This window comes from Microplitis mediator, chromosome 10, assembly GCF_029852145.1.
Source record: "Microplitis mediator isolate UGA2020A chromosome 10, iyMicMedi2.1, whole genome shotgun sequence".
Lineage (NCBI taxonomy): Eukaryota > Metazoa > Arthropoda > Insecta > Hymenoptera > Braconidae > Microplitis > Microplitis mediator.
This window is the reverse complement of record NC_079978.1, coordinates 9,874,338-9,898,604: the sequence shown is the minus strand read 5'-3', so window position 1 is coordinate 9,898,604 and position 24,267 is coordinate 9,874,338. Positions and strand designations below refer to the sequence as shown.

The window sequence follows — 24,267 nt, the reverse complement described above, 5'->3', positions numbered from 1 at the left end:
TACCATGATCCTTATCAGTACGATTGCTCTAAAAAAAAATTAATTAACTTTCATTATACTTATTAATAATTTTATTTTCCCGCCAAAAATTAAATCATCGGTTTAAAATCGAATCCGACAATACCGGCAAAAATGAACGCATGCGCCATTGATTTTTATTTTATTTTTTATGTTTTACCTCCTTCCTTTCTCTTTCCTTCTTTCTCTGTCTCTCATACAAGTCTCTCCCACTGCTGGTAATAATCTGTCTCAGATTTTCTATCTCTACTCTACTCTCCACTCTTTACTCGGTTCTCATATTGTATCGTTGTGTATAGGTCGTATAGGTATTGTAAAATATACATTTGCAGTTGGTGGTGTGGCTGCATTTGTCAGTCAGTCTATACCAAGTGTCCAATTCAGAGTAGTCTGTATTTTTTTAATATACTCTGATCTGATGAATATTAGTTGGTCGTTTTATAACGAGCACATACTAGAAACGAGGACGATGATGATGGTTGAGTGTGGTCAGATTAATTTTTTAACAACCGTACTAAAACTGTCTGTGTGTATACTATGCAGTGACGTTAAACCACATAGTTACATAGCGTAACTAAAAAAACAAACCGAGAGGAGAAGAATAATTAATAATAAATCACCATACACGCTCGCCTCGGGCTACGTTTGTCAGTGCAATAAGACGTCCATGCCATCATATTATTGTCAGCCATGGCTTCGGTGAAGGTGGCTGTAAGGGTCCGGCCCTTTAACAGAAGGTATATTTTAATTATCATTTTTTTAAATTATTTAAATTAATATATTTTATAACAAATAGTTAACATATTGCTTTCATTTTAATTCAAATTAATGCTTTTAATTTTTTTTTTTTTGGTTTTTTATTACAAGTCCGGAGTATACTTGAAATTCTTTCTCTCATTCCTGGACTCCCACCTGTCATCATCCGTACTCTGTGCTGTTACACTTTTGTTTTTATTTATTTTTGTCCTCTTAACCCCTTTTAATAAATCCGTAAGAAATTTCTCTATTATAATTCCTTTGTAATAATTTACTCCATTTTTTTTTTTTTTTATTAAGTAAATATTTACAGACTATTTATTTTTTTTTTTTTTTGTTGACACACAATTAAATGCTGAATAATAAAGCATTTAAAGTTGTATTCAAAAATTTTTACTAACTTCTTTTGTTGTCATAAAATTTAAATTTGAATAACAATTTTGACTTATATATAGATGAACGAATAAATGATTAAATAATATCCGTTCTATTTTTGTAATTACGATTAACAGATTTATACAGTTATTTTAAATTTATAGTACGTTTAAGTTTTATTTTTAATTGATAGTAAAATTTAAATTTAAACTAAAAATAAAATTATATATTTGTAAAAATGAGACAGAGGGATAGAAAGAGAAAGAGAGCGCGTGGTCAAAGTATAAATTAAATCTGTTATTACTACATTGCTAGTTGATTTATGCATAACAAGATGTTTTTATTATAGGGAACTGGCCATGAATGCGAAACTGATCGTTCAGATGGATGGCAAAAGGACACGGATATATAATAACAAGGTAATGCTGTTCTAATATAACTGGATAGAATCAAAGTTTTAAGTATAAATATTATATTTAAATCATAATATATATACATATACATATATATGTCTATGTTTATATATAGACTTGTCATCCAATAATGTATCAATAGATTCAGCAGGTGGCAGTTTACCTATATTTATATTATACCTGTTTTAAATCGAGGCTATTTTTTTTTTAATTTGAATTGATTTAAATCTATCGTAAAATAATGATGATACTGAAGTTAGCCGACGTCTAATAATTTTTTGATTTTTTTTTTTAAACGATAAATTATAAAAAAATAAATATTTGAAAAAATTGCACCAGTAGTTTTTAAAATGTTCTACAGGGGTATATTTTTATTTTTTCGTAATCGATTCGTTGGAAAAACAATCCGAAAATTGTCAATTCTCTGTTAACTTCAGGACCATAAAATAATGACCATCAATCGTCAAAGATTAACTTTCTTCATTACCCAGTTAAATCATTTACTTGTAAATTTATTATTATTATATTTCTCTTTAAATAAAAACAAAATAAAGAATTAACTTTTTGTTAAATGTATTTATCTCTAAGTAACATATTGAGCATTATTGACCTCAAGAAGTATCAATAACGGTAATATAAAACCCGTAGCTTATAATATCAAAACACTGAAAAATGTTGGGTTAATTAATATATAACTTGTTATTATAAGTAATTAAGGTGTAGAAAAATAGAAAAAAGTATTTATTTATTTTTAAATAATTTATAAATTACAGTATTGTACGTTAATGGAGTTTAAAAAAAAAATAATTTATTTTGCACTCAATCAGCTGTTGCTGCGGAGAAAGTTCCAAGAGTGTTCTGGAGAAACTAGTTTTATTCGATTACCACATTACTTATTATCATTAGTTATTACAAAAAAAAATAAATAATAAACAATGATTGACTATTGTTAGATATACTGTTTCTATTAAACATTGGGTCATCAGATAAATATATTCAATTCAATATAATTATTATTAACGATTGATATTGTACTAAATTACAAATACATTTTATATTATTTATGTTATTATATTTACAGAGCCCAGGAAGCTGTAGAGATAATGAAAAAGAAAGATATAAAGACTTTACATTTGATCATTCTTACTGGTCTTATGAGCCTACTGATGAAAACTACGCGTCTCAAGAAGAGGTATATAATTTATTATACTTAAAATATATTATTTAACAATTAAATATCTATAGATGACGAATGTAAATTAGTAAAGAGATTATAATTTAAATGTAGTATTGGCAAATGATATTGATCAATGATCAATGATGATATTGTGATAGTGATGATTGATCGGAATGTATTATTGTTAAAATAATTTTAAGACACGAGCAATGCGTCTTACGGTTTCTCAACATTAAAAAGAGTAAAGTATATGCGCAATAAGGCATGCTTCCGCATATATACATAATCCAAGTTCAGCATTATAATCATGACACGTCACAAGACGATCATACCGTTTAAGGATTCTATAAACTATTACCCTTTCCGTTTCAGGTATTCTACGATCTCGGTACAGATGTCATTGAAAGTGCCTTTGCGGGTTACAACGCCTGTGTCTTCGCCTACGGTCAAACAGGCTCCGGCAAAACCTTCACGATGATGGGTTCACCGGTAAATGTTTTTTTTTTTTTAATTCTTATAATTACTTTGTTTATTTTCACGCCCAAGAATATGCGAAACAATAAAAAATATATAATATAAATGATAATTTTATATTATTTAATAGGAGTCACAAGGCCTAATACCGAGAATATGTAAAACATTATTTGCAAGAATGGCAGCTGGAAAAGACACTGGAGCTTCGTATAGAACTGAAGTATCGTTTTTAGAAATTCATAATGAAAGAGTAAGAGATTTATTACGGCCTGATCAAACTCCATCTCACTCTCTTAAAGTTAGAGAACATCCAAAGAGAGGCCCTTATGTACAAAATCTCTCGAGTCATCTTGTTTACGATTACTCTGATATTCAGGTAATTTTAAATTCATTATAACAATAAATTTTTTTCTTTTTTTCTTTTCGTTTAGTCAAATTATTGTTGCTGGATAATTTAAACACAAGGTCTATAAAATAATAAGCTATGATCTTAGGTTGATTACACATATTATGTTTATTTCTAGGAATGTATGGTGAGAGGAAACACGCACAGAACTACTGCTAGCACAAATATGAATGATGTAAGCAGTAGAAGTCATGCGATATTTACTATAACTTTTGTACAAGCTGGATTTTCAGAAGGTAATATGCCATCTGAAACCGTATCAAAAGTTCATCTTGTAGATTTAGCTGGAAGGTAAATAGTTATGGTGTAAACTTTTATATTTTTATATATATTCAATATTATTAAATGTAATTGTTTTTTAGTGAACGAGCAAATGCTACAGGAGCAACAGGCCAGAGATTAAAAGAAGGTGCGCACATAAATAAATCACTAGTAACTCTCGGCTCTGTGATATCAGCATTAGCCGACATAAGTTCTTTTACGGACTCAAATAGCTCGAGAAGAAATGTTTTCATTCCATACCGTGATAGTGTACTCACTTGGTTACTCAAAGATTCACTTGGCGGTAATTCTAAAACGATAATGATTGCCGCTATAAGTCCAGCTGATTGTAATTATGGCGAGACATTAAGCACACTTAGATATGCTAATAGAGCTAAAAATATTATAAATAAACCGACTATTAATGAAGATCCAAATGTTAAACTAATTAGAGAACTCAGAGATGAAATTATGAAATTAAAATCAATGATTGGAAAAGATGTGGTAAGTATTTATAATTAACCTGAATTGCATAACATATTTATTTATAAAATATTATTTGTTAATTTGATTTTTTTTTTTGTTAATTTGATAGAGTATAGAAAGACCGCCACAACAAAAAGTACTTTTAGCTCAAATTCATGAAAAACAAGAACAAGAAAAAGTCCTTACAGAAGAATGGACCGAAAAGTGGCGAGAAACTCAAATGATACTTCATGAACAACGGGCATTAGGATTAAGAAAAAGTGGAGTTGGTGTAGTTTTAGATTCCGAAATGCCACATTTAGTTGGTATAGACGATGATTTATTGAGTACAGGAGTTACATTGTATCATTTAAAAGAAGGAAAAACATTAGTAGGAACTGAAGAAGCAAGTACACTGCAGGACATCGTTCTGACAGGTGCAGACGTTGAACCTGAACATTGTATCGTGGAACTCGATGCAGGTGTAGCAACTCTTCATCCACTTTCTTCTCACTGCTGGATCAATATGACTCAAGTTGATAAACCAACGAGATTATCACAGGGTTGTATAATTTTACTTGGTAGAAATAATATGTTTCGTTATAATGATCCAGTGGAGGCTGCGAAACTTAGAAAAGAAGGTGGAGCGGGAAATGGAAATCTTCAGTCAACAGTTGTTAATTTATCACGTTTATCTTTGCTCAGTTGGAGTGTATCTGATCTTAATGTATCTTCCTCCAGTGATAATTTATTGAATTCAAATGAAGATTTACGCGCATTTGAAGAATTAGAACAACAAAAAGCTGCTTTAATTAAAGAAAAAGAAGATTTTAAGGTAATTAAATTTTTTATTTTATTATTTTAAATGAGTATAATAATACAGTAGAGTATTGTTTACTGTAATTATTATTTTGTTGTTGTTTTTGTAAATAGAAAGAACAAGAGGAGCGTGAAGAAAGATGGGCAGCAAGACGCGAAGCGCTTGAGGGCGCACAAAAGGAACTTGAGAGAGAATGGGGCGCACAATGGAAAGAATGGGCTGATGCAATAGCTGCTTTAGAATCACGACAACGTGATTTACGTACTAGACGACGAGCCTTGGAGCAAGAACGTCGCGACGAGATGACACAAGTAAGTGACTTGGATTCGCCGTCTCCGGATTTAGTTGTAATACCAAATAAGTATCAATTATACTTGGTCCTTGTTGTACTCGGTGTTCTCATATGTTTATCCGGCAATATTATCATCTACTCGCATGTATGTCCCTTGGACATGTGATGGCGCGGATACACATTAAAGTTTATTAAAATTTATTCCATCACTGTGGATCTATAAAACACATACTTACGACCTACGAGATATCGAAATTGTAAATTTTATTTTTATTATTCCTTTAGCTGGACTTGGGAATTAAAATTATAATTATAATCCAAAATATATATTTTTTAATAAATTAATTATAGAATTAACTATTTGATAATGATACCAGGGTCAATTAAAAATAATATTAATAATGCATTTAGTTTTTTTGATCACTCGTTATAATGTTTGTAAATTTGTTTTATGAAAGAATTTTTTGCTGTGCCTGATAAAAAAAAAAAATACTCATCAATTGTGTATAAAATAACGTGCTAGTATTAATTTACGAATATATTGCCGGAAAAATGAGACGCGGTATGTTGTATTTTATTGTAGATAAATTTGTACAGAGAACAATGGAACATATATTGTGTAAATATAAATCCAAGTTACATATTGATTGATATTAAAAAATTTAAAAAAGGATATTAAAATAATAATGGGTTTGTTATGCGAGAAGAGAGAGAAATAATAAGTTTAAAAAAGAAAAAAAAACATTATTGTTATATATATTACTCTAATTGTTGATTAATAAATTTTTCTTACAAATATTGGCCTTGAAGTATTATACAAAATGCACACACTTTTTTTTTTCGTATGTTTTATGTGTTATGCATAAACGCGTTCCCTGTAAACTTAATTTTTTTTTCTTTTAATTAATTAATTGATTAATTTATTTATTTATTAATATTATTAATATTAAATTTTAAAGTTTCACATTAACAAACCCAGTCTTTGTCTAAATGTTCGGGGTATAAGTAGTCGTATTATTTTTTTTTTTTTTTAATCTGCATCTCAGTTGGAAAAAATAAGTACACAGTTCGCAATGTAAAAGCAGGTAAGATATTCTAATTCGATCTGATCCCAGTAGTTTGCATGTATTTCTTCTTATCACTTTTAAATTTATTTAAAGTTTAACAAGTTATTTATCGTTATGATTAAGTTATTTGTTGTGACAGAAGAGCTTTGATAAACTATTATTTATTTTTGTTTATTGAGTTTAAAACTGTCGTACAAGCGTTGTTATTTATTATTTTATTCGTTATATTTTGTTAACGCTACGGTATGTATGTGTGGCTAGGTAGAAAATTTGTGTAGGGAAGTCACCTCGCTACGTACCAATCTACAGACCAAACTACGACAATTTGAAGAATTCATGAACAATCACGATCATTTGCAGAAACGACAACATTTTTTTAATAAGGTAAGACACAGACTCTGATATTATTCATCATTAATATCAGATTGACAAAACTCTTCGACTTCAGTCTTAAAAAGAAAAAAAAAATTACCCATGTTTATAATTACTTTTTTTTTAATTATTAAAAATTTTTATAAAAATCTCATGAAAATGTGTAATATATATTTCATTTTTCAGACTGACGATGCAATTAGTGAAGATAGTTACCCTGAGTCATGGTCCAGTTTTAATGATCAAAATTCATTAGATGCTATGAAAGAACTTGTTAATCATCATGTAAATATTTATATATAAATATATATATTTTTAATAATTAAGGGTATTTCAGATAGTGCCCCCCCCCCCCACTTTGTAAAAATATGCAATGACTTTCAACTGTCATAACCGTATTCAAATTAATTTAATTAATTAAAAAAAATTAAAACCTCAATTGAAAAAGGAACAACGTAGTAGTATTTTCGCCGAGATATAGAATTTAATAGTATATTGTGTGACAAGGGATGAAACAAAAGGATTTCAGACTAGGGTGAAGATTTCTGACATCACCTGCAGTCTGAAATCGTGTTTTATCCTGAGTCACACGTCATATTTTTTATGATTACCTGCATCGGAACTTCAAGTTTCAGTGCCAGCAGCCAGTAAAAAACAAGTTAATTTCAAGCCGATGATGCGTAAAGCTGTTAGAGAATGAGAAATCTGTGATTTACAGTCACTTATTAAATAGTAAATAAGACAAAAATATTATTTTCATTCATTTTTTATTAATTTTATTTAGTTAATTGAAACTGTCACTTAAAAAATGAAATAAGTAAACTACAGTGACAAGTAAACAAACGAGAATAATAAGGCTGCAGATGAACATTAAATATAACTAACACCGGGCAGAAACACGCGTATGAAGGTATTACGAATTCGCTAGCAGTTGTTTACAGTATCGGCTTGAAATGAGCTTGTTTCTCTACTGGCTATAGAGACACAAACTTTATGTTTCAGTGCTGGTATCATGAAAAAAACAATTACTCACAGTTGTTGTCAGTTAGAAGTTAAATGAAATTTGATAAATAAATTTTAGTCTAAAAAATTTGAAAATTCTAATTATAAAATTGACTGAATGATTTTACTGGAATTTATTTTACAAATTTTGTTCAACTTCTCATTGATATTAACTGTAAGTAATTTTTTTTAAATCTATATCTCGGCGAAATTGCTACTACGTTGTCCTTTTTTCAATTCATGCTTTAATTTTTTTTTAATCCATTGATAAAATTTTGATACGCTTATGACAATTAAAAGTCATTGAAAATTTTTAAAAAGTGGGGGGGGGGCACTGTCTGAGAATGGCCTTAACTATCTAACTGTGCTCAATTTTTTTTTTTTTTTTTTTTTTTTTTTATTTACAGAAAAAAGAACTGGCTGCTTTAGAGTCTGAACTGCAAAGTAAAGTTAAATCTTTAAGTGAACATCAGTCAAGAGTTGACAAAATGGAAGAAGAATTATCGGAAATGACAGAAAAACAAAAACAAATGCTTTGTTTGGAGGTAAAAAAACAATATATAAATAAATAATTTATTTATTTATTATTATTTTAAAAATATATTTATAACTTATAATTATAGTACGAAGGTCAAGAAATAACAGAAAAGAAGTTGCAACTTGCTAAAAGAACTCAAGATCAACTTCAAGAAATTTTGAAACGCAAGCAAAGTTTAACTTTAAATTTAAAACGATCATTACCAGCTTCTTCTTCAGGAAGATCAAGTAGTAGCAGTGATATTTATTCAAGTCATGATTTAAAATCATTTCAAGACGCTTGTAATCGTAAATTAAGAATAGCTTCAGCTCTTTGTTTATTACCATCAGATTTGGCTAGTTCTACAGATACAAGTGAGACATTTCATACCGCAGCAGCTGATTCTCCAGAGCTAAGATCATTTTTTCTTGATACTAATATTGCGGAAATGATAGATATTAAGACGAATAAAATTGTAGACGAAAATATAAATAATGAGAAAGAAAATAATGATGAATTGAATAACCAAACAGCTGAAAAGACTGAAGTTAAAAATAATTTATTATCTAATATTAGTTTAAATCCTTCGGTTATTAGTACTGAAGTTACACCGAATAGCAAAGAATGTAAAGAAGAAAAGGAAGATGAAGATGAAGAAGTAGTTGTAGAAAAAAAAATAGACGATAATATTTTAGAAAAAAATATTATTCCAAATGTAAATGAAGATAATGATAAATTTATGACAGATAATAATATAGAATCTCAAGAAGTAGCTAATATAGATAAGAGAATCCAAGAGAATAAAGAGATGAAAAGACTGAATGAAATGGTAAACCAACAGAGAATGGTAGTAATGAAGTGCCTCGAAACAAGTAGTCCTGCAAAAGATGAAGTTAATCGACAGATACTAATTTTACAAGATCTTCAAAGACAACAAATTGAATTAGAAGTATGGCTGTTGAAACGGGAGAAACAATTTAAATTGGGAAAAGGAGTATCTCAGATATCAATGATGAAACCACCAGTCGATTACGTTGAAACCGAGTCTGAAGATGATAGTAATTGGAATCTTCCATCGGGAAGTAATCAACAAGAGTCTGATAGAGATGCAATGAGTGACCGTGTCGATGAACCACCCAGTCGATCAATTACTCCGGGGGTGCCGACGACACGCGGATATTCTTCTGTTTATTTAAGAGTGAGTATAATATTTTTATAAAATTGAATCTCAAGTTAATATCAGAACAAGTAAAGTAGACTAGTATTAACCCAAAAGAAGTTACAGGATGAAATTTATTTATGTACTTACAAGGACATTTGTTGAAGATAAATGGAGGTCATTTTAACATTAATGACTTTGATTTTTTAGCGGACATTTCAAAATATTTAATTTTTTATTTAAGGTAGTAGTCTGGTAACTCGGATTTAAAAAATCGAACAATGTTTTATCTCGCCTCCGGGCGGAAAGCGTCAACTTTCGTCCCGCTGTGCAAAACGAAGTTGCTGCTTTCCGCCTCCGTCGAGAAGAAAAATAGTATACACTACTTGGGCAGTAAATAAGAAAGCCTCAAATCACATTTCATGTGATATTCAGAGACATTTCTTACTACCCTACGTGTGTAATATACTATTTTTTGCTTAATTCGAAAGTACAATATATTGAGAATATACTGCGAAAATTTCAAACTGAAATTCGAAATAGGATCAGAGTTATAACGAGTTTCCGAGAGCGCCTCATAGTTCCGCGCCAAATATTACTGAAACTTTAAACGTGTTTATCTTGGAACAACGTTTTTACGATCGACCTGGGTCCTAACTTTTTTTCTATTCAACCTTTAGTCTGAAACGTAAACTGGTCATTCTACACACTTGTAGTTTTCGTCGGTACTAGGATTTTTTTTTTCACCCCTAACTTTCCATTTGACGACCCTTTTTATGCGAAAAAAAGATGACTTGTTTTTTTTTAAGTCCGCTATTTTATTGTTTTTCAATAAAATTTCATAATCCTAGTACCGGCGAGAATGACGTCTATAGAGTAAGAATCAAGAATTTTTAATTCAGATGTCCTCAAGAGTCAATGTCACCGGGGCCACCCACGCGTTTTTTTTTCATACTAAAAATTCAAAACTTTTCGTTTGTTCCTTCTAAAAAAAAGCATGAAATACGTCGCAATTTACCAGACAACTACCTTAAAATAAAAAATTACCAAAGCGAGAAATTTTTCTACCATAAAAATGAAATTATTCGATGAATAATCATAATTTTTAATTTTTTCAGAGTTTGAATCGTGGAGATTGTTTAGGAAGTCCTTACGCGCTTTCTATTACCAGATCGTTGCCTTCCTTAATACCTAGCGATAGTACAGCAGACAGTATAATAAATATGATAGTTAGTGTGCCATCATATGTAATTCGAGGTACTGGCTCGTCTAGTTATTATGCGTACGAAGTACGGGTTGTCGTACGAGATGACAATTGGACTCTTTTACGTCGTTTTCGACGATTTCGCGAACTATATATCTACATGCGTCGTAAATATAAAGGCAAGGTATGTTTTACAAATTTAATTATTAATCATTAATAAACATATATATTAGGGTGTTTTGAAAAAATACAAATTTTTTTTTTCTCGGAAACAGATTCAAAAGTTTCATTTAAATATAAAATTACACATGTAAAAATTAGAGCTCTTAATATTAACATTAAGAGGTTCCGCATCGCAGTTTTCTATTTTCCATAAGAATAACATGGAAAAAAAATTTTTTGCGTCTTCTGATTTTTATAACTAACTAACGATGCGTCGTAGGAAAAATTTTCAGACTCATTATTGTCGGGAATTGAATACCCTACAAAAAAAGTCTCGTATCATTTCTTGATAAATCCATTTGTTCCAGAGTTATTTGAGCTTGAAGTCAAATTTATATTAAATCTTGAGATCTTTTTACTTTTCCGTCAAGACTATAACACTTATCAGAAAATGTCATAGAACCTTTTTTTGTAAACAATTTTATTCCCTACAAGTTATTTCCGATAAAGCTTTTTCACATTCCGCATTGTTTTCTAGTTATTTTCATTTTAATGTCATGCTCTTAAACAAAATTGTATTCTGATCGATTTTATGAGCTTGTCATTAAAATGAAAATAATTAGAAAACAATGCGGAATTTGAAAAAAAAAGTCTGATACTTTCGCCGGAAAGTAAAAAGATCTTAAAATTTAATATAATCTTGACCTTAAGCTCAAATAACTTTTGAACAGATAGATTTATCAAAAAATGAAAAGAAACTTTTTTTGTAGAACATTCACTTACCTACAAAACTAAGTCTGCAAATTTTTTTCTACGGCGCATCGTTAGTTAGTTATAAAAATCAGAAGACGCCAAAAAATTTTTCCCATGTTATTCTTATGGAAAATAGTAAAGTGCTATGCGGAAACTCTTAATGGTAATATTAAGAGCTCTAATTTTCACAGGCGTATTTTTATATCTAAATGAAATTTTTGAACCTGTTTCCTAGAAAAAAAAATTTGTATTCTTTTGAAACACCCTAATATATATATATATATATATATATATATATATGGGGCATTCCACGCCAAACCGGACGGTTTCAAAAATTGTTTTTTTCGATTTTCTTAATTTTTTATTAAGAAAATCGGCCTTTCATAATTACTATTTTTTTTCGATTATTGAAAATTGAAAAAATTTTTTTTTCGCTATAAATTATTAGTACCGATTTTTGACACTGTACACTTGTTTTTCTTACATATTATAAATTGATTTCGATATTTTTTGTTCTGAGTAGGGTTTTAAAAGCAGTAAGCAAAAGTTAATGCTATTTATGAGCAGTTATAAAAATATGTTTTTATTTATTATGGAAGGCCCACTACCAGACCGGGCTTAAAAGTTGCAGAATGGATAGAAGTTTAAGATAGAAAATTTTTAAGAAAACCGAAGGATACACACAGTTTTAAAAACACGATTGAAAACTTAAAATTCAAAAATCTCGATTAAAAACATTTCGAATATTTGTTTTGTATTTTTTACTGTAAAGGCTTTCTAAAAACAAAAATTTTGAAAAAAAAAAATCATTGAATTTCGACCATTATTACGAAAGTGATGATCAAAAAACCATAAAAAGAGCGGTTTATTTTAAAATTCGATATTTTTTGAACTCTTGATCAAAAAAATCTCAAAATTTATCAGGAAGCCTCTGTTGAGGGGTACTAAAAAATACCAAAAAATTAAGAAAATCGGAAAAAAGAATTTGTGAAACCGTCCGATTTGACGTGGAATGCCCTATATATCTATTGTTTTTAAATTAATAAATAATAAATAATATTTAATTTGCTAGGTATCTGCGATACACTTTCCACCGAGAAGAGTATTTAATTCTGAAATAGTTGCGCGTCAACGTAGAAAACAACTTGAAGAATACTTACGACGACTTATTCAAATTTGCTCGGAATTACCAAACTGTCAAGCTCTTTACAAATTTTATGGCAATCTTAGTAATATTGATAAGCAATCATTAATTGAATTTAGTTCATTTTTTCGTCGTGAACCATTTGAAAATAGTAAAATAGATGCTAGCTAAGAAATATTATTTGGGCCACATTATTGGCTCATATTATTTATTGTTTTATTTATTTTTATGTCTGATGAATTAAATAAGTAGTTGTCAATTGTAAAATCCCGTTATTTATTGTTATATTTTAGTATGAATGAAAAATATCATCGTAATAATTTACGAGAATATCGCGATTTGTTATATAAATATTTTATGACAAATTGAAGTAGATAATTTTTTATTTATATAACAAGGTTATTAATGTATTACGCGGTGAGCACAATCTTTTGAGTTTTAATGGCATAAATACGCAACAATGGCCTCATTATATATTAATAATATATATCAGTCTTTTATGTATCATCACTTGATCGAATTATCAGTATTGAAACTATTAATTAAGAATTAATTAAAATAAATGATAGTCGTTAATTTTTCCTCAAAATGAACCAATAATTGAAATAACAAAAGAAAAATATTTAATAATAATAACTGACCTGATCTATGTATACAAATATATATAAAAACATATATTAATAGTGATATTTTTTGGGTCGATTGACAGCTTTTTATGCGGTAATAAATAAATCGTTATCCCGATAGAAAATTTAATTTTTCTAATAATAAGTCACGATATTAAATAAATTTATATAATAAAAAATAAATTTCAATATTTATAAGATTAAATTATACTTTTCTTTAATCATACTTACATAATAAAAGAATAATTACCGCTGTTTATCTTGCTCTTGCTAATTATAAATAATTAACTATCTAAAATTTTTCGATAAAAAATTATTGAAAAAAAAATCACTTTTTTTTTACCTAAATGAATTGTTACCTAATGCTCCAATAAAAAATTTTAATGTTGAATTAATAAAACACAAAATTTAAAGTTTACTAGATTATACAAATATCTAAACTTAAAAAAATGCAATATTTACTTTAATAAAAACAAAAAAATTATATTTAAAGTTGTTATAACTTTTGCATAAACTTCTAGAATATAATCTTGCCTAAATCATCGTCTTCTCATGAATAAAAGCGAGTATTAGTAGAAGAAAAAAAGAAAAAATCTAATTATATTCCAATAGTGAAAATGTGGTCTAACTATACCAAGTGCATTATTATAATCATCCCCATGGCTGTGCAATGGACTTGTAGGAATCTCCATTTATTGATATCTATAAATCCCAGCGTTATAAAGGCGCTAATATGTAAACTAATATGTATTGTACATAAATAACAAAAAAAAAAAAAGTAAATTTAAATATATGTTTACTTCATATTTCATATATCACCGTATCGAGAATAAGTTAATTAAATTGCTTGTTTTTTTACAATTTTACAATACTATATAATGTGTATGTAACGAAATTAATAACATTAATCCTTTAAATAAATTCATATGTTAATGTTATAAAAATTATTCACCTTGTTCGATAATTTATTAGAGCAATTTAATTAAATTGATGTTAATTTAGTAGACATTAGTCAAAAAAAACTTTAAATTAAAGTATTTATATGTATATATAATTAATTAATCAATTAATTAATTATATAAGTCTTGGAATCAATGAGTCTTTTTTATATATACTTGAAGTATATATAAAAATTAAAGCTAAATAAATACTTGTTCACTTGCTAAACTGTCAGCAAATGGAGCGACAATTACACGTGTAGCAAAATAAAATATTAAACCAAAAGTTATTGATATAGGAAGTGCTGGTAAAGCTTTTTGAAATATTGCAAGTAATAGAAGTGTAAGACAAAGTCCTATTAAAATAGCAACAAAACAAGCTAATGTTGTATTCCAATCACCGTAACTTGATGCTTTACCGACTAAAACACTGTAAAATATAAAATCACCAAGACCTAATTTAACACCGCGTTCTTCATCAGAAACAGATCGTTGATATTGTTGTTGTTGAGCTTGTGAATTAACTTGACCACTTAATTCACCAGTATGACGTATTTCTTCAGCTCTTCTTGAACTACGTTCTTCTATTAAAATTAATGTATAATATTTATATTTATATCTATAATAGGGTGGTCGTTAAAAATTAAATTTTCTTAGACGCCCCATAAAAAGCTTCTTTTTAGTGAAAAAATACGTGGGGAATTTGGTTTTTTCTTTTTATGTAAAAAGAACACGTGCCTCAGGACGATCAAAGTTCATTTTTCGAAACAACCGCGGTTTTTTTAAATATCTCATGAAATATGCAGATTAAAGGAAAAAATTAGAATAACAATTTTGTAGGAACTTAAATTCTTGACAAAAAAGGACTTATTCATTTTTTTTCTAAAATGTGTATTTATAAAAATATTTTTAAAAAACTTTTTTTAGATCTTATGAATTGAGCGTTTTAAGGATTACAAATGTTGAAAATAACATTTTTCTAAGTATATAGAAACTATAACAAGCATTAATGAGTGATATGTTACGAGTTATGAAGTTGTCTATATTTAAGAAAAGCCGTTTTTTTAACATTCGTAATCCTTTAAATGCTCAATTGATAAGATCTAAAAAAGTTTTTTTTTAAATATCTTCATAAATATACATTTTATTAAAAAAGTGAACACAAGCTTTTTTGTCAAAAATTTAAGTTCTTACAAAATTGTTATTCTGATTTTTTCCTTTAATCTGCATATTTCATGAGGTATTTAAAAAAACCGCGATTGTTTCGAAAAATGAACTTTGATTGTCCTGAGGCACGTGTTCTTTTTACTTAAAACGAAAAAACCAAATTCCCCACTTATTTTTTCACTATAAAGAAGCTTTTTATGGGGCGTCTAAGAAAATTTAATTTTTAACAACCACCCTAATATATAAGTATTATAGTAAATATTAAACAATTTTTACCATGATGATCAACCCAATCTCTGGTGAATCCGGCTTCATCTCCACTTGCTGCTACAGTACTATTTTGTGTTTGAGCTCTTGCTGGTGATCTTACACCTTCTCCAGCTGCAGATTCATCATTAGCCATTGTTGCTGCTCCAATATAACCAACATAACTTAAAGTAAAGCTGTACATTATTGTTGAAGAATAAATAAGAGCCGGAAAAATGGGCTCATTACGTTCCTGAGCCATTTCCACTAGAACTCGCAGTGGACCATTGGGTGTTAAAACGGCAATTAAATCTTAAAATTAATAATTAAATAGCATTAAGTATATATTAAATAATATAAAATAATAAAAAATAGTATACAAAATAATAAAACTTACCCCAGATGCTAATAACTGCTAATACAAACCATGCCGTCCACTCGGGTAAGTATTTAATAAAAACTAAAGCCATCAGAGCAGCAATAAATATTAAATAGGCTTGTTGAAGAGCCAGAGGACCTTGCCAATGAATACAAATCATTCCAACGAATCCAAAATTCCATAAAATAATTGCCAGTGTAATTAAATCCATTGGAATGTTGTAAGCTTTCAACACTTCTTCGCAATATAATGCAGTAAAAATAAATAGTAACATCAGTGAGCTCATTATCAGCCACGCATGAATAAATTTATAAAATTTGTACTTGTATAAAACTATTAAAAGTACAGTCATACAAACGATGACAAACAATAAAATCATTGAATTGGCAACAGCTTGCCAAACTTTGGTGCTTGTATCTGCTCCATCGTCATGAAATGGTGTATAAATTAAATATTCTCCTTTCATTGTATAAAATGTTATGGAGCTTATTGTTGCCACAACTACCAGCATACACAGTGATACCGGAACAAATAATTTAATGACATGGGTTGCTCCGTACTTTAAACCTTCTTCTAATTCTTCTTGCTGATAACTATCTGGATCATCACCTGGACCAAGAGGTGGAACAGATCTTGATCCACTGAAAAATCCAGATGAACTTGGATTTTCTATACGTACTTCTGGTAAATTTCCATCCTAATTTAAAATATTTTTAATAATAAGGTTAATTCATGATTAATTTTTTTTTTTTTACTTTTAAGAAATAGCAATTGAATGGAAAACTTACTTCATGATTGGCGGGTGCTTTCAATCGACGCTTTCTCTTTTCGACGACCAAACCAGAAGTGTCGGTTCGTGTCTCAGCTACATGGGCATCCATCAGGCTGGTATATTCGTCTGGAGAATCGTAATTACTCTCATCCATTCAGTTTTATAAATTTTTTACAAATAATGTTTATTCAATATAATATTTCTTCTCCAGAATAAGAATAGTTTAAATATATTGATGATAACTTTTAAACAACTGGTTATATTATTCCTTTGTTGCTATTAGGTGTTATTTAACAATGAAAAAAAATGAAAAAAAAATTTGTTTTTTTAATTTACCTCACTGATTCTTGACGATACCCAACTGCAACTATACTGGAACATTTGATATTATCGTGAATAAATTTATTTATTTATTTATAGTAATGAATAAAAATAAAGTGGAACCTCACTTACTGCCGATTGAATGACAGCACACTCAATTTAGGTTATAGAAAATGCCAAAATTTTTTTTGGCCATTGTGACTACTGTAATGGCCACCTCCTAGCGGTTGGCTGGAAGTTTATTTTTAAAGTCTAAAATTTATCGACGGGGTCGATTCGCCCGGGAATATTAAAATATTCAACTTCGAGTGCGCGATGAGTAGAGAAATAATAAATATCCTTGAGCTTGATGGCAGGCTCTTTAAATGAGACAAAATAATTAAATAAATAGTTAGGACTCTACGAATCTGTATTTTATTAGTTGGTTTACAAAATACGTCTTGTCGACTCGACTCACACAATGTTTCTGTCTTAGCATAACTTAAAATTATGGCAAGTCCGTGCTGATGGTTTGAGTGGGGGTTGGGTCCGTCTGACGTCACATGAGCGGCAGGATCGGATCTCTTCTTGACCACCGGCTCCGTCTGTTCTGCAGCTGTGCTGTTATCTGGCGTGGTTAGGGTTTTTCCCAGGGTACAATCTTTTATGGCTCTGGACTTGCCTTTTTGCCGACATTAGGGTATCCCAAGTTTATTAGGGGTCTCTAATCGGCTCAACTAATTTTAGCTTAAACACTACAGTTACAATATTTATAAATATTTTACGTTTACAAAAAAATGAAATCTTATGTCTAGACCAAATTCCATCTTTTAAATAAAAGACAGACTTGGGAAAAATAAGTTCTAAGACTACGGGTTTTCCCGAGATCTTACAATTTTATGATCTCGAAGAATAGAGAAATGTTTAAGTGACCAGGCCCTAGCTTAAGTAAATGGTTTGGAAATTCCCAAAGAAAAATATGATAAGATATAACTAAAACACGACAGAGTATATTATATTGTAAAATTAAATGCTAATATCTTTAAATAATCCCGCGGAATCGCGTTTATCTCGTAATCTACGCGGTGTCGCTTTAATCGCTCGTACTGACCGTGATAGGACATCACACTACTAACTGACATCCTTTGGTAGTTTTCAAATATATTCACTAGATGTCATTAATTGTCAGTAAAAGAAAAAAAAAACAAAATGTCATAGATTGTTTATGACCCTGAAGTTAGCCGACATCCGTCATTTTAAAAATAAAACATCTTATAACTTTAGAGAAAAAAAAAATTTTCAAATTTAAAAAAAATTATCGTGTAGATTTTTTAATTTTCTAGGCGAGTTTTTTTTTTTTTAAAGATCAAAAAATAAATACTCGAGTTATAATTTGAAATTAAATTGTAAGATTACTTATTTTTTATTTAAAAATTTTTACAAACCTCATTACTTTTTAATTTTTATAAGTATACAATTTTTCGAAATCTACACGAGTATTTTTTGCACACCTCAATCGCGAAAGCGTTAGGTGTGCTTTACTGTCACTCTCTCACTCTCGGCCCTTTCACGGACTTTAAATCCTCTCTACTTTCTTTATAGTACACCAAAGTTGTTAATGATATATACCATTTTAAAGGAAATTTATTAAGGAACATTTTTCAATGCAATCCATATTTGATTAATGATGTGATTAATTTAAAAAAAATGATTTAGTCCGAAGCCCTCAGTGCGTCAATTGTGGTGTTCGGACTCGTCTAAACACGATAACTTTCGAAAAACAAGACTTATCGACTTAGTTTTTTTTTTTATTATCTGTGTATTTCTGATCACAAGAACCCTTTCAAAAATTACTATCTGAATCCTTTTTGTTTTGGTGTAATTAATAAAAAACGTGAAAACTGATTCTTCGTGAAAAATTTAGCTGCTATTTTTACTGTTGTTATTATTTTTTTCATTGTTTCTCTCTATCAACTACTGGTGCCAGCACTAGCGTATCAATATGTTTGAAAAAAAAAGCGACATTTAAGACAAAACAAGGCGGGATATTTAGAAAAAAATGTTAGTAAAAAAATATTAAACTGAAAATAAGAAATAAAAATAAAAAAATCAAATTGATAATTTGTAAGTTGAATAAAAGTTCATAACAAAAAAAAATATATTAATATTATATAATAATAAAAGTAATGATTAAAAATAAATTGAGCGATTGAGGTGTGCACTTTTGGATTTTCCAACATTTTTTATTTTTCATTTATATAATTTTTAATCCGGAAATTAATCGTTACCAGCCATATTTAAATAAAATATCATTGTTTCTAATGATCAGCTGTTGATATTATTAATGGATCAGCTTAAACTTAAATAATTTATTTGAATCCATGTAACTGCTCTGATAGCAAGAGATTTTCGTCAGCAAAAGATTGGTGTCAGTTAGTTGAAATACCATCAGCTTATGATTCTGAACTAAGTAGACAATTAACAATTTTCGGATTTTCTTTTTTAACAAATTCTAGCGAACTCAGTAAGACGTCTTTAAAAAGAATTCTCAAAGACTTATTTTTTTTGACTTCGCAAATAAGACTTCAGTATGAATTTACCATGACGTCTTAAGGAGCTCCTAATTTTGACTTCAAAAAAGTTAAAAAAAAGAATACATTGCGACGTCACAAAAACTGACGTCTTATTTATGAAGTCTTCAAGAACTCTTAAATCAGAGTTCTTAAAAATGACACCTTTAAGAAGTCATTATAAGACTTCTTGAGGACACCTTCAAAAAGACCAAGTAAAGACATGTAAAAAATTTAAAAAACTGTAAGTGCAATTTTTTAAAATATTTTTTTTTTTATAATTTATCGTTTTAAAAAAAATCCAAAAGTAATTAGACGTCGGCGAACTTTAGTAATGATACTGGAGTTAGCAGACGTCTGATAATTTTTTTATTTTTTTTTTAAAACAATAAATTATTTAAAAAAAAAAAAAAAAAAAAATATTTTAGAAAATTGCACTTATAATTTTTTAAATTTTCTACATGTGCATACTTTTAGTTTTTTTTTTTAATTGACTTATTGAAAAAAAAATCCGAAAATTGCTCATTGTCTGTTAACTTCAGGATCATATGAACTTGACGACTACTCCAAACTTTGTAACTATTGGATACAATTTGTCTTCAACTTTGCCAGCAACTTATCACTAAGTTAGTGACACAGAACGTTTTCAAAAAGTTCCCATTAACTTTTGGAAATAATTTCAAAACTATGAAACATTTACACACATAGTAGGACATTATCTTGAAAATAGAAAACCTTCAGAGAGCTTCAAAATGTAAAAAAAGTAAAATTATATAAACCCAGACAGCATTCAAGTCGGAATGACTGTTTTACGACGTCGTTTTGAAGGCGTCCTCAAGAAGTCTTATAATGACTTCTTAAAGGTGTCATCTTTAAGAACTGTTAATTAAGAGTTCTTGAAGACTCCATAAATAAGACGTCAGTTTTGTGACGTCTAAATGTATTTTTTTATGAAACTTCTTTATTAAGTCAAAATTAGGAGCTCCTTAAGACGTTATGGTAAATTCATACTGAAATGTTATTTGCGAAGTCAGAAAAAAGAACGCTTTGAGAACTCTTTTCAAAAACGTCTTACTGAGTTGGCTAGGTGGCACATTCGACATCTTGAGAACTTCTTAAAGACTTCGTTAAGATGTTGATGAGACGTCCAAATCATAAATAGGAACTCATTCAGAACTTATCAAGACGTCATTTTGCCCACTGGGAAGAATTCAAGTTTTTATAAAAAAAAAAATTAAATTATTGAGATGAAAACTTATATTATAGAAATTACACTTGAAATTTATTTTTATAACAATTATTTTATAAAAATATGTAAATATAATATTAATATTTAGTTATTACATTTATATTATAAATATTAAATTTTTGTGACATTTAAATTATTTTTTCTGTGTAATAATTTGGAATGATCTTAAAAAATATAATTAATAGTAGAAATAATTATCAACCAAGTGCCTTTTATTATAATTTAATTAACTATTTCGTATTTAACTTTAAAATACCGTCAATAATTTGTATGATGTATGAGCATTGATTGTAAACGAAAATATGAAAATAAAATAAAAATATAAAAATGTTTTTGCCATTTCTTCTGCTAGATATTGGTCTTATTAATCAATTATTAAAGATTCCACTATGTCATTACGAAAAAAAGAGACAGATTAAATCATTAGTACTATCATTATTGTCTTAAAATGAATACTAGATGATGCTATAGAGAGAAGTCAGTCTTTAATACCAGCGCTGGAGATCTTGTTTTAAAATTTATCAAAACGTATCCTCCACAAGGATAATTGATTGGTCTTATCAATTAAAATATTGAATTATTACCTTAATAAAAATGAATTATAAGCAAAAAAAAGGCAGTTGAATAAAAATATAATTTAAACAAAATAATGAAGTTATAAAATGATATTATTATTCTTTGACGTCTCCAATACCATCAGCATTGATAGCAAACATGGCTTCAGCTTCAGGAAGACAAGGTGAATCATAAATTTTACATATTCTCGTTTCTCCACGACCTTTTCTTAAATAAAGTCGAGTTGTACTAGCATGAGCAATTATGTTACCTCCAATAGGTTTTTTTTGATCACCACCAAACATACTTGCTGCTCCGTCAACTTGAGCTACCACTTGATTGGTAATAACAACAGCCACACCATGCACGTCAGCAATTCTCAGTAACATTCTAAGGAATCGTGCCAAGTGCATTTGCCGAGCAGACAATTCACCACGACCTGAATAATCTGTACGATATAATGCTGTTGCACTGTCGACAATAAGTAAAGCGTATCTTGATTCAGTCATCATGGCACTAGCCATCACTAAAAGTTGAGTCTGATGATCCGTATTGTAAGCTCTAGCACAGGCTACATTATCGAGGACATTTTCGGGCGCTATTTTAAATTTTTCGGCTACTGCTATTAAACGAGATGTTCTGAAGGTTCCCTCAGTATCGATGTACAAACATTTACCTTCAGCACCACCCATATCTACGGGCAATTGACAATTAACTGCCAGTGTATGAGCCAATTGAGTTTTACCGGTACGAAATTCACCAAAAATTTCAGTTATTGATCCGGTTTCTATGCCACCTCCTAGCAATCTGTCGAGCTCTGATGATCCAGTTGAGATGTAAATAATATTTGATCGGATCTGATGAATTTCGGTGGCACTTTTGAATCCCATTACCATAAGTTTTGATGCTTCTTGAAGAATTTTATCAGCTTTAGCCTCACTGATACCTTTTATTGTTAGCAAATTCTTCTTTGGTGTGAATGCTATTTCTTCAATTGTATAATAACCAGCCTCTTTCAGCTTAGCAATATCACCAGCAGTAATTCCGTTGCCCTAAATTTAAAAATTATAAATTATTAACTATATTTTATTGATAAAAATTTTAAAAACAATTTTCTTTTTTCTTTATACTTTTTCCATCTGATTAATCATTATGAGTGTGAATGTAGCAGACATCAGATAAATTTAAAATTATTAATAAATAGAGTAAATAATTAAGAAATAAAAATTTTGTTTAAATGCGCATTTAAAAAATTTTGAAATTAATAAGTGCATTTTTACAAACATAAAGCTTTCGTGCTTGAGGTGTGCAGTATTATTTTTTTAATTATTTACTCTATTTATTTATAATTTTAAATCTGTCTGATGTCTGCTACATTCACACCCGTTAATCATCAACCGATAATTTTAATTATAAAATATATATACAGATGATTGCTGATATTAAAAATAGCAGACATTTGTCAATGTTTTTTTTTTTTTTTTTTTCATAAACAAATTTCATATTATCAGAAAAAAATACTCAAAAATACATGGACAAAAATTTTCAAAAATCCTTGCTGAGTATTTTTAAAACTAGTTTTTATTAATATTAAATTTATTTATTTAAAATTTAAAAAATTATCAGTAGTTCGCTGCTTTCACTGCCATCAACATTAGTCATTCAGAAATAAAATCAACAATAAATTGTTTTGATGTACAGAAATTATTAAATGACAGTTCTGATCCAATTTTCATGGCATGAAAAATGAAATTAAAATAATATTGACGACATAAAAAGTAAAATAGATTAACATTAAATTTACCTCCAGGCATGAAATGAGCTTAGCTTGAGAAGTTTCATCATCAATGTCCTCGGCTTCCTGGACAGGTAGAGTTCGAGACTTTGAAGCAGCAGCACTCATTTTTATTACTTATTATAAAATAATTCAATTTTAATAATAATGTAATTTAATAAAATGAAAAATATATTTATTCTGTTCACTGGTACGGCGTAGTATATTTGTATCGTCCAATGCGTTGCGTTGTGTTTGCTTTCGGTTTTACTTGTCTGAGCTTGTTGATGCTGCTGCTATTGTGCTAAACTTTTCTGTGAAGTGTGAAACCGTAAATGTGACCGTTTGTTTTTAAAATATCTTTATTCTGATTGGTTACAAACACTAAAAAAAGCGCGATCTGTTGCGCAAAATTTAAATTATTTTAATTCCAGTTGGCGCTTCTGATAAATCTAAATAGACAGTTTCTTTGATACCGACTTTTTAAATGAGTGTGAATGTAGCAGACATCAGACAATCGAAAAGTTCAACAATCGATATTTCTGCGAAAAAACGATTTAAAAAATTTTAAGACTCGGGAATGTATTCGTTTTCAAATTATCTTTACACGGATTTTATTCTTTTTTTCTTACTTTCTTTTTTGGAGCTATAATTTTTAAAATAAAACTTTAATGAACATTTTCAGAAATATATATCAATAAAAAAATATCAAATTAACCCATTTACATTCTTTTTAAATGAACTACAGATGACTTTTTTTTTTTTTTCAATAAAATTTATAGAATTTATAATAAGCTGTATCTATTTAAATAATGACTAAAATGAAAAAAAAAAAAAATTCATCTCTTCATTTC

At 28.8% G+C, this 24,267-nt stretch overlaps 3 protein-coding genes across 9 annotated transcripts; 1 reads left to right on the top strand and 2 right to left on the bottom strand.

Moving 5' to 3' along the window:
- The first annotated feature begins 302 nt into the window (after positions 1 to 302).
- On the top strand, positions 303 to 13,802 carry LOC130676794 (kinesin-like protein Klp98A). Of its 2 annotated transcripts, XM_057483302.1 has the most exons (15): positions 303 to 755; positions 1,499 to 1,568; positions 2,644 to 2,754; positions 3,112 to 3,228; positions 3,344 to 3,589; positions 3,738 to 3,910; positions 3,982 to 4,384; positions 4,476 to 5,180; positions 5,279 to 5,476; positions 6,786 to 6,908; positions 7,083 to 7,181; positions 8,306 to 8,443; positions 8,522 to 9,613; positions 10,693 to 10,962; positions 12,766 to 13,802. In XM_057483302.1, the coding sequence occupies exons 1-15, from the start codon at positions 709 to 711 to the stop codon at positions 13,006 to 13,008; spliced, it is 4,035 nt and encodes a 1,344-aa protein (XP_057339285.1). In that variant the 5' UTR covers positions 303 to 708; the 3' UTR covers positions 13,009 to 13,802. The 2 variants fall into 2 exon arrangements, with proteins under 2 accessions (XP_057339285.1, XP_057339286.1); XM_057483303.1 differs by lacking the exon at positions 6,786 to 6,908.
- A 437-nt stretch (positions 13,803 to 14,239) lies between these two features.
- On the bottom strand, positions 14,240 to 17,630 carry LOC130676795 (presenilin-1). Of its 6 annotated transcripts, none has more exons than XM_057483308.1 (6): positions 17,419 to 17,630; positions 17,302 to 17,337; positions 16,982 to 17,091; positions 16,212 to 16,890; positions 15,845 to 16,126; positions 14,240 to 14,985 (listed from the first exon to the last, which is right to left on the bottom strand). In XM_057483308.1, exons 3-6 carry the CDS (start codon positions 17,072 to 17,074, stop codon positions 14,603 to 14,605), a joined length of 1,437 nt encoding a protein of 478 aa, XP_057339291.1. In that variant the 5' UTR covers positions 17,075 to 17,091; positions 17,302 to 17,337; positions 17,419 to 17,630; the 3' UTR covers positions 14,240 to 14,602. The 6 variants fall into 6 exon arrangements, with proteins under 6 accessions (XP_057339291.1, XP_057339292.1, XP_057339287.1 ...); XM_057483309.1 differs by having other exon boundaries at positions 17,415 to 17,518; XM_057483304.1 differs by having other exon boundaries at positions 16,982 to 17,337; positions 17,419 to 17,628.
- A 3,582-nt stretch (positions 17,631 to 21,212) lies between these two features.
- On the bottom strand, positions 21,213 to 23,745 carry LOC130676041 (DNA repair protein RAD51 homolog A). The gene is made up of 2 exons (XM_057482003.1): positions 23,444 to 23,745; positions 21,213 to 22,691 (listed from the first exon to the last, which is right to left on the bottom strand). Exons 1-2 carry the CDS (start codon positions 23,540 to 23,542, stop codon positions 21,756 to 21,758), a joined length of 1,035 nt encoding a protein of 344 aa, XP_057337986.1. The 5' UTR covers positions 23,543 to 23,745; the 3' UTR covers positions 21,213 to 21,755.
- Positions 23,746 to 24,267: the final 522 nt, after the last annotated feature.

Bases quoted from the DNA above. Each gene is read 5' to 3' on its own strand.
- LOC130676794 (XM_057483302.1), top strand. From the start codon at position 709: ATGGCTTCGGTGAAGGTGGCTGTAAGGGTCCGGCCCTTTAACAGAAG. The intron at 6,909-7,082 runs GTAAGACACAGA...TTCATTTTTCAG, and splicing joins GACAACATTTTTTTAATAAG to ACTGACGATGCAATTAGTGA. The intron at 8,444-8,521 runs GTAAAAAAACAA...TTATAATTATAG, and splicing joins AACAAATGCTTTGTTTGGAG to TACGAAGGTCAAGAAATAAC.
- LOC130676041 (XM_057482003.1), bottom strand. From the start codon at position 23,542: ATGAGTGCTGCTGCTTCAAAGTCTCGAACTCTACCTGTCCAGGAAGCC. The intron at 22,692-23,443 runs GTAAATTTAATG...TTTTAAATTTAG, and splicing joins AGCTCATTTCATGCCTGGAG to GGCAACGGAATTACTGCTGG.
- LOC130676795 (XM_057483304.1), bottom strand. From the start codon at position 17,119: ATGGATGAGAGTAATTACGATTCTCCAGACGAATATACCAGCCTGATG. The intron at 16,127-16,211 runs GTAAGTTTTATT...ATTAATTTTAAG, and splicing joins AGCAGTTATTAGCATCTGGG to ATTTAATTGCCGTTTTAACA. The intron at 14,986-15,844 runs GTAAAAATTGTT...TAATTTTAATAG, and splicing joins AGATTGGGTTGATCATCATG to AAGAACGTAGTTCAAGAAGA.